The sequence below is a fragment of the Pseudopipra pipra genome, chromosome 4 (genome assembly GCF_036250125.1).
Source record: "Pseudopipra pipra isolate bDixPip1 chromosome 4, bDixPip1.hap1, whole genome shotgun sequence".
NCBI classification, from domain to species: Eukaryota; Metazoa; Chordata; class Aves; order Passeriformes; family Pipridae; genus Pseudopipra; species Pseudopipra pipra.
Window position 1 is genome coordinate 16,381,193 of NC_087552.1, and position 17,729 is coordinate 16,398,921.

Here is a 17,729-nt window from a genome sequence, read left to right on the forward strand (position 1 = left end):
CCATCACTGGGTTGCTACTTGAAGTTGAATGCTGCAAGATTCTTAATGCCACATTCACATTGTAACAAACATTGTCAATGATATATTTAAGTCACAGAAGGTGTATGTAAAGTTGTTTTCCAGTAATGGGCAGAGTATTTTACCTTTGCAGCAACCACTCAGATTATTTCAAAAGAACTCTCCTACATTCCAATAAATAATTTCTGCAAAGCTGTTTTCCCACAGAAAATAACATAAAATATCACCCTTACTTAAGTGACTAAAGTACATTTTAAATCATGAAATTCAAGCTTCAGAAGATAAAAGAAGAGCACACGATATCATGTCAGCCTACAGTGATATATCAGTGAAAAAATGTTAGGCGTTTGGAAACTACGTTTAAAAAGGAACAGTGGGATTACAGCAAAGTCAAAACTTTTTTCTAGTTTAATGACATCCAGAAGAAGATACGTCTTACTGAATAACAAGAAATTGGTTTGTATTGCTGGGTCTCTCTCTGCTATTCTTTTCCAGCTTTGGTGATGCTACAATACAAAGCAGGATCATGACATGTGAAATCCATCCATAAATTCCTAAAATGTCCGCTTTCTTTATTTTCAGCACTAAGCTGTAAGAGCTGAGACAAATGCAAGAACTCATTTGAAAAAAAGATATCCCCCTAGAAAGAAATCAAACTAAGACTGACTGGTAAACTTACCTCACAGTTAAATACAAGATACTCTTCCTACTGTTTATGAGAGAGATAATATTATGCAACACATTAAAATATAAAATATTTGGCTATGCTCCTTTTTACGTTTTATACTGAGAAGACAGTTAATTATGAAAAGTCAAAGAGAGCCAAGCAGCCATTTCTAAATTACTATTCTATGATTGCAGAGGCTGTGGGACATTTTAAATGGCAAATTAATTATGTGATTTTATGTCAATATAAAATCCAAAGTAAATGAAGCATCAGTTAATCTATCTTTTCACCTTCTTGCAAAAGTAAGTGATTATTTTCTCAGAATGATGTATCAACCAAAACAAATTACACATGTAAGAGAAGTCTTCTAAAATTAATTTTTAAATTTTCCCAATTTTGTAGTTGCTTCCAATGATAAAAATTGAGGAAAACAACAAAAGCTTTGAAATAAACCTGAGAAGTACAAATGTACCTACAAAAGTGTTTTCAGCAAAATGTAAGTAAATCAAGAAAACCAATTTGCTACTAGGCTTCTATATGGATTATATAGCAAATTTCAGAGTTTAATTACAAAACAATAACTGTTTAATATTATGTAAAGTCTGTGTATTAATATTATTTACAGATCACAAACAGTCAACATTTAAATAACAACCAACTGGTTAGAACCCCACTTCACTGGCACAGAAAGTTATCTGATGGACTGAGATCTTACTCAAGTGATACCATACCATATTACTGAAATATTCTTAAAACTTCAGTTTGAATAAGCTTTCCTTTGTAAATATGCATTTTATGTAACAATGTAATATTTTCATATTATATAGGAACTTCACTGTTGTCTGGTTCTTCACATGACACTCCATCAGCATTTCCTCTTTATTCCTTCAAACTACTCCCCATCTGTTCAGACTTATTTTACCCCAAAAAGTACAACCTTATGCCTACATGCAAGTTTTGGTTTTGCAAAAAATACTTCAACTATATATTTTTCTGAAAAAGGAATATCTTTGAAAAACGTATCATTCTATCCTGAAGCAAAATCAAAACATGTAAAACACAGGAAATGCTACAGTGCTGATATGTTTGTTCAGTAAGGTTAAAATATACTAGATTTATCCTGCAGAGTTCGTTTCAGCCAATGTAACACAGAGAGGGTTAATGTACTTCCCACAGTCACACTGTGCAACGAGTGACTCACATTTATTCAGCACGAACAAAAGATTTTGCATACACGTTGTGTCACGAAAAGAGGTTCACTATGTTCCAAAAACAAACACAATAAAGAAAAAGATGTAACAGGCCTTCATGAATTGCATATTACAATTCAGATTTCAAAAGTCAATAATCCCCAGTCTCTTAATTCCTACACCATGTGGAATGCAAAGCTTTCTGGAATGATTTCACTCTTACTGGGGATTCATCTGCTGCAAGTCCTGGAAGTCATTCAGCAGGACTCCTCCCAGTGAACACCAGCTTTTTGAAGCCCCCAGAAAGTATCTGCAGGTGAATATTCAGGGTCAGTGTACACTAATAATTTAATATTTGCACCATCCCAACTTCATAAACTGTTACTTCAATGTCAGCTTTGAAGTTTTAGAACACTGTCATTTTTGTCTGATAACGTTCTAAAACAGGTTTGTGAAAGGGCTTCTTTTGTTTATGCTAAAAAACCAAAAATCTATTTTCTTCATATTTCTGTCTTTTGGTTTATAGTTACCATTACCTAGTGAGTTCAAGGAAAAAAAGACAAAAAAATAAAGACAAAAGGAAAAAACTCATCAAGCAATTATTTCAGTCAGAAATAGCAGCTACTGAGGAATTGTTTCTAGATAAAAGTCATCTTACCTCTAGCTGAAACACATATATTATTTCATAACTCAGGCAGAAAATAATCTGAGATGAGAGGTTTCGTATGAGAATTCCATTCAAGTTGGTAGGTTTTGATTATTTCCCCCCCTATTAAAACACTACATTAAAATAACTTAAAGTCCATGCTTTAGCTATTTGATTGTTTCTGCAAAGTTAATTTCAAACCAATGCACCAGTGTTATACTGTACTAGATAGATGCTTACCACCATTACTTTTCAATGTAACTGGGAGTACTGATTGCATACAACAAGCTCAGAGCATACATAAATTAGCTGTCTTTTTACAAGTAACTCTCTTAAACCACATATTTTTCAACAAAGAAGGCCATAATTCTAATCACATATAGCATTCTTGCACTAAGCAGATTAATGCTTATCTCTGTGATGCTAGTGTTAATAGAATCTAGATCCAGAAACACTTAAAAGTAATTTCTTACTCAAGTTAGGATTATTTTATTGACCAAATAAATTTTACAACATTTACAATGGTAATTTTATTCTAGACTTTAAATTATATCTTCTAGATTACTCTGTTCTGTCTTACATGGTATAGACTTTGAACTGAATGGTTATTTTTCTCAGCAACCAAATAAGGTAAATAAATGTGATGTATTAGTAAAGCATCCCACAACTATGCATATGGTTCACATGAAGGCTGCGTTCATTTACCATATGAATATAATTCCTTTTACCACATCAACCATTAGTTACAGGTTGTAAATATAGCATTGTTTTTTCCTGGAACTCAAAGGTCTGCATTACATCATGAAGCACTAAATATCCTTATCCTTCTGGGGAATTTCATACATCTAGTTTTAGTAACACCTGAAGCTCGATGCTGCCAACAAAGCAGAATCTGAACTCCTTCTCTGTTTCCAGTCTCAAAATACACTTCCTTTACCTGCATCTGGTCTGTGCCTCAAAACTTGCTCTACAAATGCTACTTGCAATTACTTACTCTGATTGACAAATCCTGAAACACAATCTCTCTTAGCCAGTTGAAAACATGGATGACACAGATGCTGCACTTAACATTGCAGGACCTACTTTTAGCCAAACCAAGTATTTATGGCACACAAACTTACATGCTCATCAGGATCAAGTCACTGTGACTATTTAACTGCTCCCCAAACCATCAGTAAAGGCTATTGCAAGCTTTTTTCAGTGAAGATCTTGTCCTCATAGGTATCTGTGACATGACTTCCTTGGCATAATACAAATAAAAAATTATATTGCTTATGCAGCATCACTGCAGATTTCCATATATCCCAGAATTAATCCACCTGTTATACCTCACCTTTTTTCAGTTTGAATATGTGGAGGCTAGAACCATCATTTATTTGTGATTTACAGAGTACTCAGAGGAATGAGGCCTCAAACTCTTTGAGGTATCAATGTGTTACAGCTTAAAGAAGAAATGACAGTGACCTTTTGTAGCTGTAGAATTTAAGGCTCTGTTCTAGACTCATGCAGATTGCCCCAGTACTTGCTGCAGTGGCTACAATGGTGTCCCATGAAAATACAGGAAACTGTAAGACCAGTTACAGCATCAGGGTCTCTGTCCACTAAACTTTCATGACTGAACATCAAATAATGCAATAACTGTTAGGTAAAAGAATATTTAGTGGTTGCTACTCCTCTTCAAAAACATAGTTACAGATATTTTCTAAGCCTTGTGGATCTTCCCTATGATATAAATTTTACTGAATTTGACTTACAACACAAATAGAAAAATTTAATAGTGTGCTTAATAAAGCTCCAGTAAAAAGAAAAAAGTATTCCCATTTCTTTTTACAGTCCCACTTAACAAAACACTCCTGACCTATTTCTGTTTCACTTCATACACTGAACTTAAATTCACATTGCATTTTCTCATTACAATTTTAATAAAAAGGATAAAAATTATACTGAAGATTAAATCCTTTCTCTTTTTTTTGCACCAAATATGTGGATAGATATTTCCAAATATGTGGATAGATATTAATTTTTAATATTTTACTAGGCACCGCTTAGGAAACCAAAATCATCTTCAACTGGATGCCAGCAGATGGTGCTGAAGGACTCTTGCTTTAGATATAACATCTTGCTACTGTCCAGCCATTTTTGAGAAACAAAGAATATCTGTTACATCTGCAGTTAAACAATATTAAAATAACATTGAATTATTTACTGGTCTTTTTTTTTGAAGAACAAGAAGAAGAAGGGCTCACACAATAATATAATGTGTTCAGGGTAAAAAACAAAAGTGCTGTTGAGCACCCAAAGGAGCATGTGCAGACTGTTCTTAAACTCTCAGTGCTGGACTATCATAAAGCAACACTTCTTTCTTACCAGGCTGACCCCAGTGAACAGCAACTGTTGTCTTCATAGCTGCAGTGACTCCAAATATATTTTAGTATTTTGAGGCTCTGCAAATTTTTAGCTATTCTGGTAGACCACCATTTGACAGAAAATAACATTAACAGCACAATTTCCACTACTAACTAACATGATTACTGATTTATGGACACTTTGATACTCCTACTACTTAGCATGATAAATGCAAAATGGAATGTTAACAGGTAAGCTTTTTATAACTACTTCCCAATTAATTTTTTTAAGAAAAGAAGCTGTTAGGCAAATTACTTCCATTTTTTTTTTAATAATCATTAGAATTCTAAATACATTTTTATGTCATAAACATACTTTAGAAATGTGGAACCTCATCTTATCTATTATCATTGGTTTTGAAACTGAAAATAGAAGTCCAGAAACTTGGGAATCAAGATGTAGGTTGAATCAAGATGAGGACAAGGGAAAAAGGCAAAGAGGGTTTTTTTGCTGCTAAGTTAACAGCAGACATATGACCTGCTTGAAATCAGTGTGACTGTTCACTGCATACAGAGGCAAGCACATATGCAAATGTTCATAGAATTCAAGTTTACAGGATTAGTGGGTCTGAGCACAAAGAAATTATTACCCATGACATTATTCTTCAATCAACCAACACAAAGGTGCTCATCAGGTATTATCCCCTCTAACAATTAATTATGAAGAAGCACTCAGTCATAAAAAGTTTGAATTTTCAAACTGAAAAATGTGTGTAGCAGTTGATGAAACATAGATATCTTTTGCTATGATTACTAATACAATAAAAACTAATGGTTTCTCTAGTCTCAAACTATAGCTTTAATGTTAATGTCAATTGATAAAAAGTCTTGCGGGTATTCAACATTTATTTAGGAACTCTAGCTGTAAAAAAAAAAAATCAAATAAAAACCAGTTTCTTTTAAAAGTAGCTTGGGTAGTAGCAAGACTTCTTCTGCAAGACAACTGGTGTATAAATTTTGAGTCTTTTGGGAGATTTCATATTTTAAAATTGAAAAGATTATGCATTTTTAAAATTTACATCTGCGGAAGATATTCTACATTTTATCAACAGTACAAGTGTTCAATGAATCCTCTCGAATCTCAGTTAAATACAGTAATTTATTTTTTTTTAACTATGAAATCACATGCTTACATTCACATGTGTCTTGCTACACAGCTCCACTACTAAAACCATTTATCTAACACACTTCAGAATACCTGAATATAGTACCCTGTAAAGAATATAAAGCTATGCAACGAAAGCACCCCCTTAATCCTCGTGATGCAAATGTGATACATACAGAGAGTAACATTTTCTAGTTTTATGGGCTAACATAAAAGAGGTAATATAATTTGTTTTATTCACATATGTGTGGAAGATCAATGCAATAACTCAGAAGAGATCCCATTAGTATTAGCAGTAGTGATACAGTTACACAGACTCTGCATTTCCCTTAGCACTGAATACTTTTATCAGTCAGGACTTAATTTCCTTGGGCAAATCAAATTTCTAAATTAAAAATATTTTTGTTTTTCAAAATAGGAGAAGTAAAAAATAATTATGAACACATCTGTAGATATTTGGAAAGCAACAGAATCATCTCTTCATTTCCTATGAATGAAGAGCAAGAATTGCAGAAAAGCACTTTATCTTCCACTGCACTATGGAAATACATACCATTATTTAAGCACAAACCATTTTATGAGCATAAACAACATTAAGACAATTAAATTCACCAGTGTAAACCTCCCCTCCAAGAAAGTACCTCCCAACAAAATAACTACAGTGAAATGCCAAAAACCTTGAAGACATAGATTTACATTTGCTAATACAATTGGCCTCTCCCTAAACTGTGTAGGTGAGGGATCATTAAGGAAGACTGGAGAAAATGGGATATTGCAACTAGAAGGGCATTTGTTGGTAAAGGAATCCAACAAGTATGTGTGTAGTAGCAACCTGGTGACAATTTTTCATATTTCAACAACAGCTAGAGATGACCTTTGAGATACGATTATAACCAATGTAGCAAAACAGATAAAAAAAAGACATGGTGAAAAGAATTTATATGAATGGGAAGATATGAGAATTTCCAATATGCTTTATAAGGGAGAGATCAAGGACAAGAAGATAATTTTTTGAAGTACTTTGGGAAGACATGTTTCAATACATACAGAACATCGTTCTGTAAGATCTCATGGGAGGTTAAGTCTAGAGAAAAACAAAGGAAAAGGCAATAAGGATACAAGGGAAAACTGCTTCAGAGCTGCACAGGGATAGGACACACAAGAAGACACCAGCTGGCACAACTCAAAGTTCTCCAGTGATTATAAGATGGGAAAGTCAGGCAGAAAGATCAAAATATATGAGGTTTTTCTGAAACAGTGTAAGCAACAAGGTATGAGCAAGCAGAGACAAAAGCAGGAGAGCCACATATAGATGAGATGCAACTAACAGGGACATCAGGAATAACAGTCATTCTATAAACAAAAATATGCCAAGTTTTCATGAGAAGTTGGTCTGTTATCAAGAGCAAGCAATACCAATAGATGATGCCATGCATTTAAAAGTACTGCAGTGAAAGTCTTGAATAGGAAAGTCAACTGGAGTCAGACAGCAAACACATGTGAAACCAGCAATGAAAACTGTTGTCTCAATCAAAGAATATCTAAATGACAAAAATGTTTGGAATTCAACTGGCCTGATAATAGTGCTCTGAAGGTAATGGGAAAATGAAGCTACATAATTCCAGAGTTGAAACTATTGTTTTGTGGATATTTGGTGAGGTTCTGCAAGACTAAAAAAAGTCTTCCTGTTTCTTAAGCAAGAAAGAAAAAGAGGAAAAATTAGACAGTTTTAAGTCTGTTTAACCCCAACAAACAGAAAAAAATACTGGCAGAACATTTATATTTTTATATACACACACACAATTTCCTAGAAGAAAACAAGGAGATGAGTAACAGCTGATTTGGATTTAAAAGGCTGCTGGAGCTGCACCAGGTCTGCTGGAGGTCTCCTGGGAGGCCAATCAGCTGACAGGGGGTCGGTACCCAGCCCATCCATGGGGGATTTTAACAACTGCTGGGAGTGCCAGTGACCCAGAGCATGGCGAACAGGAGAGGGCAAACGGGTGCTTTTGACGTGGCGCTTTTTGATGGATTACAACTACAGCTACAAAGAAAAAAAGAAGGGTAGTTGTAGTCGGTGACTCCCTTCTGAGGGGAACTGAGAGCCCTGCATGTTGACTGGACCCATCCCACAGGGAGGTCTGCTGCCTTCCCGGGGCCTAGATGAGGGATATTAGTAGGAGACTCCCTGAGCTCATTCGGCCCTCAGATTATTATCCACTGTTGGTAGTCCAGGCCAGCAGTGATGACATTAATGGAAGAAGTACCAGGGCAATTTAAAACGATTTCAAGGCACTGGGTCGATTAGTTAAAGGGACAGGAGTACAAGTGGTGTTCGCCTCAGTTCCTGCAGTAGCAGGGATGAATGAGGAGAGGAGTAGCAAAATCCATTGTATCAATAGGTGGTTAAAGGATTGGTGCCACCAGCGAAAATTTGGTTTTTTTGACCATGGGGGTAAATTCCCTGGTACCTAGTCTCTTCAAATCAGATGGGCTTCATGTATCTAGGAAGGGCAAAAGGACTCTAGCCCATAAGCTGGCAGGGCTGATCAGGAGGGCTTTAAACTAGGTTTGAAGGGGGAAGGGATTGAAACCAGGCTCTCCAGAGATGAAAGCCTGAGTTAAGGGTGAAAGCAGCAGCCCAGCTGAAGTGCATGTACACCAATGCACACAGCATGGGTAACAAACAAGAGGAGCTGGAAGCCATCATGCAGCAGGAAAGCTGTGCTGTAGTCGCCATCACGGAAACGTGGTGGGATGACTCACCTGACTGGAGTGCTGCCATGGGTGGCTACAGGGTCTTCAGAAGGGACAGGCAAGGTAGGAGAGGTGGAGGCGTGGCTCTGTATGTTAGAGAGTCTCTTGACTCTGTGGACCTTGGAGTCAGTAACAATAAGGTTGAGTGCCTGTGGATCAAAATCAGGGAGAAGGCCAACAAGGCTGACATCCTGGTGGGAGTCTGTTACAGACCACCCAACCAGGATGATGAGGACGATGAATTATTCTACAGGCTGCTGGTAGATGTCTCAAAATCATCAGCCCTTGTTCTTGTGGGTGACTTTAGCCTGCCGAATGACTGCTGGAAATTCAGCAGAGAAGAGGCAGTCTAGGAGATTCCTAGAGCGCAGAGAGGATAATTTCCTGCTCCAGCTGGTAAATGAGCCTACCAGGGGTGGGGCCCCACTAGACCTTCTGTTCTCAGAGAGGGGCTGGTGGGAGATGTGGTGGTCAGAGGCCATCTGGGGCACAGTGACCATGAAATAATAGAGTTTTCAATAGTCGGGGATGCAAGGAGGGCCATCAATAAAACCTCTGTGCTGGACTTCTGGAGGGCAGATTTCAGTTGATTCAGAAGAGTAGTTCAGAGTGTACCCTGGGAAACAACCCTTGAAAACAAAGGGGTCCAGGAGGGATGGACATGCTTCAAGAAGGAAGTCTTGAAAGCACAGGAGCAGGCTGTCCCAGTCTGCCAAAAGGCAAGCTGGCAGGGAAGACGACCAGTCTGGCTGAACAGGGAGATTTTGAAGGAAATTAGGGCAAAAGAGAGCTTACTGATTCCGGAAAAAAGGGCTGGCTACTCAGGAAGAATTTAGGAACATAGTTAGGTCGCATAGAAAGAAAATTAGAGAGACAAAGGCACAATTTGAGCTCAATCTTGCCACTTTTGTGAAGGATAACAAAAAATTCTTCTACAGATACATCAATAGCAACAGGAGGGACAAGGAAAATCCAGGAGGAAACAGTTAGTGATGTGCTGAGCCACTTGGATCCCCATAAGTCTATGGGACCAGATGGGATCCACCCAAGGGTGATGAGGGAGCTGGTGGAAGAGCTCACCAAGCCGCTCTCCATCATCTACCGACAGTCCTGGCTCACTGGGGAGGTCCCAGATGATTGGAAGTTGACAAATGTCACACCCATCCATTAAAAGGGCCAGAAGGAGGACCCAAGAAACTACAGGCCCATCAGCCTGACCTCAGTGCCTGGCAAGGTTATGGAGCAGATCATCCTAAGTGCAATCACACAGCACCTACAGGATGGACAAGGGATCAGACCCAGCCAGCACAGGTTTAGGAAGGGCAGGTCCTGTCTGACCAACCTGATCTCCTTTTATGATCAGGTGACCTGCCTGGTGGATGAGGGAAAGGCTGTGGATGTGTCTACCTGGACTTCAGTAAAGCCTTTGACACCGTCTCCCACAACATCCTCCTGAAAAAGCTGCAGCCCACGGTTTGGACAGGGGCACTCTGTGCTGGGTTAGGAACTGGCTGGAGGGCTGGGCCCAGAGAGTGGTGGTGAATGGTGCTGCATCCAGTTGTGATCCAGTCACTAATGGCATCTCCCAGGGATCAGTGTTGGGCCCAGTCCTGTTTAATATCTTTACCGATGATTTAGATGAGGGGATTGAGTCCACCATCAGCAAATTTGCAGATGACACTAAGCTGGGGGGGAGTGTCAATCAGCTGGGAGGCAGGAGGGCTCTGCAGAGAGACCTGGACAGGGTGGAGAGTTGGGCTGATTCCAACAGGATGAGGTTCAACAAGGCCAAGTGCCGGGTCCTGCACTTTGGCCACAACAACCCCCTGCAGCGCTACAGGCTGGGAACAGAGTGGCTGGAGAGCAGCCAGGCAGAAAGGGACCTGGAAGTCTGGATTGACAGGAAGCTGAACATGAGCCAGCAGTGTGCCCAGGTAGCCAAGAAGGTCAATGGCATCCTGGCCTGGATCAGGAACAGTGTGGCCAGCAGGACCAGGGAAGTGATTCTTCCCCTGGACTCAGCGCTGGTGAGGCCACACCTGGAGTGCTGTGTCCAGTTCTGGGCCCCTCAGTTCAGGAAGGATGTGGAGGTGCTGGAGCAGGTCCAGAGAAGAGCAATGAGGCTGGGGAAGGGACTTGACCACAAGTCCTATGAGGAGAGGCTGAGGGAGCTGGGGTTGTTCAGCCTGGAGAAGAGGAGGCTCAGGGGAGACCTCATCACTCTCTACAACTCCCTGAAAAGAGGTTGTAGCCAGGTGGGGGTTGGTCTCTTCTCCCAGGCAACCAGCAGCAGGACAAGAGGGCATGGTCTTAAGCTCTTCCAGGGAAGGTTTAGGTTAGTTATTAGGAAGAAATTCTTTACAGAGAGGGTAATCAGGCATTGGAATGGGCTGCCCAGGAAAGTGGTAGATTCTCCGTCCATGGAGGTTTTTAAGATGAGACTGGATGTGGAACTTAGTGCCATGGTCTAGTAACCACGATGGTAGTGGATCAAGGGTTGGACTTCATGACCTCAGAGGTCCCTTCTAACTTGGCTGATTCTATGGTTCTATGATGATTCTATGTTCTGAACAAATCATGTCAAAGTGATTTTTTTCTTGCAATGGCCAAGTAACAAGACATGTATTCAGGAAGATATCATATATTTTTACTTTAGTAAGAATGCTAGCACTGTTCCACATGAGTAATTTCTCAAAGAAAATAGGGAAGCAGATGTTCAGAAGATGCTATTATACATTGGAAAGCTATATTCAGCAAGTTATTCACTGTCAAAATGGTAAATGTATTGATGGGCATTCCTGAACTGTGTACTAGCTAATATTTTCTTTAATGACCAATCTGATAGAATAAGACTGTAAAATATATTTGCAAACATGAGTCGCTGCAGGTCTGCTGGAGGATTCCAAATAAGTTTGACAGACTGGAGAAACAGTCTAAAAAGAATACAATTCAGAAAGTTTAAAGACAAGATTCCACAGCTAAACTACAAAGAGAAGGAGAAACAAGTGAGTAGATGGTGGCTCTTCAGAAAACACTCAAATTCATACTGGCTCATACACTTCAAACTATCGACACTGTCATGCTGTTTCGAAACAAACATGGTCTGTAAAACAGGTTGTTTTCTACTTATTACTGGAAAGCCTTCAACTGCATTCCTGGGTCTACTTCGAGGAAGACAGTCAACTGAAGAAAGGAACACCAAAAAAAATTCTGATGTCTGGAAAAACACAACTTACGGCAAAAGACAAAGAATTGAGTTATTAAAGTTGGAGGCAAAGAATTGCAGGTCATAGCAATCCAAATAACTGGAGATTGTTGCAAGAAGGAAATAATCTGTTCTCTACACAAACAAAAAGCAGATAAAAGATGACAGAATGCAACTGCTGTAAAAAGAAAACTGGATACTAGGCTGGAAAAAGTCTGCTAAGGACAGGGCTTCTAAGGCTCCAAAATGTATTTGTTGAAGTTTTTAAGAGAAGATTGGACAAACATCAGTGGAGAATGCTTTTGGCGTAGTTAAGCCTTCTTTGGGAAAAGAGAATAGATCAGGTGACTAAAGCTCATGCCCGCCCTGCTTCCTATGGTTTTGTGATTACAAAGGAAAATGCAATCCCTCAACCTAGGAAATGTCCAAACACTAGGAGTTGCCACTTGATCTTCAAAGCAAAAGTGGGATCTGAAAGTGATGCACACCATTTGTATGCAAATGAATCCTCTCATCTCTTTTCTCCAGCCATCACAGAGTTCCTCCTCCCACCCCGCACTTCTCGCCTCCCCTCCATCTCCACCACATTATGCTGGGGAAGCAAAAAACGTGGCCCTCTCCCAGGAACCCGTACACACTCTACCACACACGTCCTGGTGCATAATGTCACATCCCCAAGTGCTACCTTGGAGCCTCTAAATATGCAAAAACCAACTTCGTGACACAGATCACACATGGGCTTCAAGGAGTACCAAGGGGAGGGTTACATCCTCTCCCTCCTACCTCCTCCATCTGCCCAAAGCAAGCCACATGCCAAGGAGAGAAAAAGAAAAGCCCCTTACACTATGCAAAGTGATTTTACATCTCCACAGTAAATTATGCTAATTAATGTGAACACAAAACGGCTCAGGGCTATTCTAAAGGATACAACTACTTCAGATCTGCTGCTCTGTTCTGAATTATTCCAAGGCTTGGTCAGAAATTGTCCACAGAAACATTTCTGCATTAGAAAAAGCCTGTGCTCCAAAGTGAAGTACTGCCACGCTTTTACATTTTCAAAACCAATTAATTTAGAAAGAAAAAAAACTCTATACATTTGATCAAAGAGCATGATGAAATATTTTTTGAATTTCAGGTTTTAATTTGAGAAGGAAAAAATGACTTAACCCAAATGTAATCAAGCTGTTTTGTGAAGAATAAAAATAGTTTCCAGCAGATGTGTCCCACACAGAAATTTCATATCTTTGAGATTTAAATTTGTCAGATTTGTTTTACGTTGATCAATGCATTCTAGAGTTATCAAGGAGAAACTAGATAGACAGTGACACTGCATAGGTGTAATTTAAGAAATCAGCCTCAAAGTTAAAAATTAAAGAACATAAATAATTAATATTTCAATAACATATTTCTTCTGTTAAATCAAAAATGTAAGGAATTTTTCTATACAGCCCAGTTAGCCAGAAAATTGTCCTTGATAAAGAATATCAAACCAAATACTTATTTATCAAAGTGCTATAGCCCACCTGGCTTGTCAGCTTGAGTTAAGTATCATTCCAAAACATGAATATACTCAGCCAGAAATCCAGAATTCAGTGCTTTCTAAAGTAAGGAAACCAGATAAATGAACCTAAATAAAATATATCTGGGGGACTAATGGGTGCCTAATGGTATAGTATTTAGGGTAGATGGATCATACTAGCCTGCTGACTGATGTATATCAGAGGCAACAGGTACTATGAAAAGAGGAAATACACGCTCCAGTTCTAAATTATTTCTGTTAAAATTGCTCTGGCATCATGATTTGGCAGAGTGCCATTGGATGCATGTTGCTGTAAAGTCATTTTAAGATGGAAATTAGAGATAATTAAACAGAGAAAAAAATAGAAAAGAAGTATCAACTGTGAGAGTATCTAAAATTCCAATGAGTAGTTCTCATTGAAAGCACAAGTAAACTGTATTTAGAGGTTAAAAAAAGCTTCAAATACAGAAACACATTAGACCAGTTAGATATCTAACATCCCAAAAATGGATAGAAGTTACAGTTGCAGTAACAGGGCTCAAAACCCAACAAGTGTGCTGGTGCCTTCCGTTTCTAACAAAATCAGAACTAAGCAGAAACAGCTCTTTTTATTTGTCTTTTCAAAAAAATTTTGACTGAACAGAGAAGCCTACAGACAGCAATTTCTGGTAAAAATTAAACACCCCAGATTACCATCTCTTTGAAGCAGAATCTGTCTTTTACTATACCCATGTCTAGGCCTATGTATAGTGCCAGGAGACTCCAACTCATAACAAAGGCTTCCAGCACACTATATCACAAAAAAACCCTACATAATGGCAGCTAGTAAACACAGGAGCCATTGCAAGTCCCTAAAAGTACCAGTTTAGTAGAACTGCAAACAAAGAGACTTACCAGGTAGCTACTGTTTGATTTTAAACAGCAGTTATAACAGCCTAGTATTAACTTTGAAAAATGCAAAATTTTGTTAGAAAATTGCATTCAAATTATCAATAGACTTTTACAAAATCTACCTATTTGAGTCAGATACTAGGTACAAAATTTCAGCACATGATCTGTTAAGGTCATAAAGGAGCCCATAACCTCAAGGTCTTGTTCAGACAGGAGGCAAGCCTGGGAATTGTGCAACAAGTCCAACTTCTCAGGGCAGGCCTAGGAATCTGCAAAGATGGGCTACACTCATAGGCCTTGAAAACACAGTAAGGAGACAACTGTTCATTGCTTCACACCAGTGCAATATTCAGGATTTTCTCCTCAAAAGGGCAGTTTTGTTCTTCAGGCAAGAACAGCTTGACTGTCAAGCTCTTAAGTTCCCTGCACCGACTCTTTGGAGTTTCCAAGTTTACAAGCACTGCAAAAATAGTGCAGAGTTTGCATTTTCTTTAAATTGAGAGATTGCAAAATACATATGAAGGATTCACAGAGACTTTGTCCCTCGACCAAAGCCACATTAATGTAGAGATGCTCAGAAAATCCTGCTATCTACTTCCCAGAAAAACTCCCATCTCTTGAACCGGGCTGCTTAGGAGGATAATAGGGATAGTTTGCTCACATCCTCTGCCTTAAGATTCTGCAACCGCATGAACTGAGCTGTATCTTATTCAATTTTTGAATAGTTTTCCCAGTCAACATGAAATAATTTGCAAGTTAAATGCAGATATTCATCCTGATATTAATTAGTTGTGCTTCGTCAAAGTAGTTCAAAGGATGCAATTTCAGTCAAACCACCTCTGTGTTTCAAACTCAAATAACTCCAGCTGAGTAGCAGATTGAATACGGAACACATAACTTTACCAAATCAATTAATTTGGAAGATGTCAGATCCTGTTTAAATTATATGAAATTGTATGCCAGCTGTAACTGCAATATATGACAGATCTACTACCACTTCTTGTTTTCCAGATGTCCATTTTGTTCTCTGCATACAGCAGGTATGTTTTCACTAGTATTTAAAGAGGGTCAGAGAAGACCTTAAGTGAATGGCAGAAAATCTAACAAACACACTTTTTAAGGCAGAATATACTGCTTCTCACCCCTTCTGTTCAAGGCATTTTATTTTTGGCTGAACATGACCTCTGTTTGGCTATGATGTGTCCCTATATTTATGTATGTAAGCTCTCACAAGCTGTCTTGAAAGCCTCTCACTCCTGTGAGAGATCAAATTATTTGGCAAGTGCAAGGTGAGTCTGGGTAGGGAGGGGTTAAAACTGATTTAGGTTGCAGCAGCTGACTTATTAGTCTGGTTATACAGTATGAGCCCTGTTATGAGCCCTGCTGCTTGCACTGGAACCAGTTAAAGTGCCTCTGCTATGTAAGAGCAAGGATTAGGCATGCAGCACCCTACTAAAGTGTTAAACTAAAAAAGTTTTAAGCCTGCTTCTTTAATATGCCCCATGTGTCCCCCTTCTTTCACCTAAGTGTCCTGCTCAGGCTGTTACACATCTTGTTAGAATGACATTACTCCAAGTTAAAATTCACTGTCCACGTAACTCTATTGATAGCCAAGGTGATTTTAAACAGCAGATGAAACCACTGTAGAACTTACAGGCATAAGATTACAGTTGCATGCACTGGACTGATGTACAGTATTTTTTGTGCTAAACAACTCAAATGCAGATACTTAATGAAACTGTATTGTCGTGAGAAAAAATATTTACTCAGACTGAACAAGAAATATAAAAAATGAGTTCCCTTCTCTCACTCTTGGAGCCACTCCTTCCCAATTGAATGAATGACAAGAAGAAATGTATTTGTAATGTTCAGTATCCTATAACTTTAAAAATAGTTCTACTTACGCTGCAAGGCAAACACTGTTTACCCTCAATTCTTTTAACTAGAGCTCGTTACAACTACAAAAAAAAGAAGCACTGAACTTTGACACCATTGTTACTTAAAATTTTATCCTGCAAAGTGTTCATTCAAGCTATTTTGAGACAACATCCTTATAAAACAGGTTTTCTTGGTTTTGCTTACCTCTTGGATTATCACCAATGATGTTGGTTTTGCCATTCCAGTACCAGAGCAGCAATGTTGCATCACGTGACCCTGAGAGGATGTAACAATTTCCTCCAATATAGGACTCAGAACGAGCAAGACAGGTTACAACATCCCAGTGTCCAAACACCACTTGTATCAGTTTACCTGAAACACATAAAATTGATCCCTTTAAAACTACTATTTTATTCTAAGGCAAATAAAATACATTATAATGTATTTTAGAAATATTTGTGTTATCAAAAAAAGGTTCAAAGAAGAACTGTAGTACTATTTTTTCTTTATTTATTTGGTGGAAAGTTATTGAAAAGTGCAGCAGTCCACACAGTCCATACAAAAAATACTTGCAGTGTACAAGTATTATATTTTATTCAAAGACCAAATGTGCCAGATGCTTTTTTTTTAAATCTGTATGTTTACAGACAGGAAATATGATGGGATTCGCTTTCAAGACAAATTTAAGGTAAGTTTACTGATAAAAGTACCAGTAAGAATGCAAATCTGATGGCAATGTGGGGAATGCAATAAGAATTATAGAACACTCAGGACCCAGAGGAAATTGGGAGTGTGGGAGCTACCTAGAAAATACAGCATGTGCAGCATTCGAGCATCTCCTTAAACAGAGAAAAGGAGATTTAGTTGAAAAATTACTCCTGTATTCAGGTTTTTCCATCACCATTTTAACACTTGCCAATTATTTCAATCAGCATCCTTCCCTTTTAATAATTTCTGTAATGTTTAAAAGAGCTCAGAAGACAGACCTGGAAAAAACTCTCTTACCAACTGCATAAAGGACAAACATTTGTACCAGTGACAAGAGTCATAAACGTTAAAAAGAAAGCCCAGGCAGTTAAAAATGTGCCATTCAAGAGTATGTGCAAACATGAATATGATTATTACCTTTTTACCTTAACCAAACAGGACAACATTTTAGAAAAATGTAAATTTGGATGCTCATGCATAGTGGATTTGCATGTGGGAGAGGAAACACGTGTGAGCTCTGCGACCCCACCCAGCCGGAGGCTGGCTCCCACACAGCAAACATTGTCATGTGTCCTGCCAGCTTCTGGATCTGCCAGCAACACACATGATCCTATGAAATGAGAATTTAAGCACTAAAATCCATCTCACTGGATTTGCTGAAGCCCAGCAACTGCAGATCTTGAAAAGACAGGGCAGAGGATACGCACACACATTTCTAATGCGCCTGCTTGGCCATCCAG

At 38.6% G+C, this 17,729-nt stretch overlaps 1 protein-coding gene across 4 annotated transcripts in view; it reads right to left on the reverse strand.

The window, feature by feature from the left end:
* The window catches only part of LRBA (LPS responsive beige-like anchor protein), a 408,434-nt gene that overhangs the window by 14,381 nt on the left and 376,324 nt on the right, over positions 1 to 17,729 (reverse strand). For all 4 annotated transcript variants that reach the window (XM_064651760.1, XM_064651761.1, XM_064651759.1 and 1 more), the window contains one exon: positions 16,486 to 16,653. In XM_064651760.1, the coding sequence (XP_064507830.1) occupies positions 16,486 to 16,653 (168 nt within the window). The remainder of the gene's footprint in view (positions 1 to 16,485; positions 16,654 to 17,729) is intronic.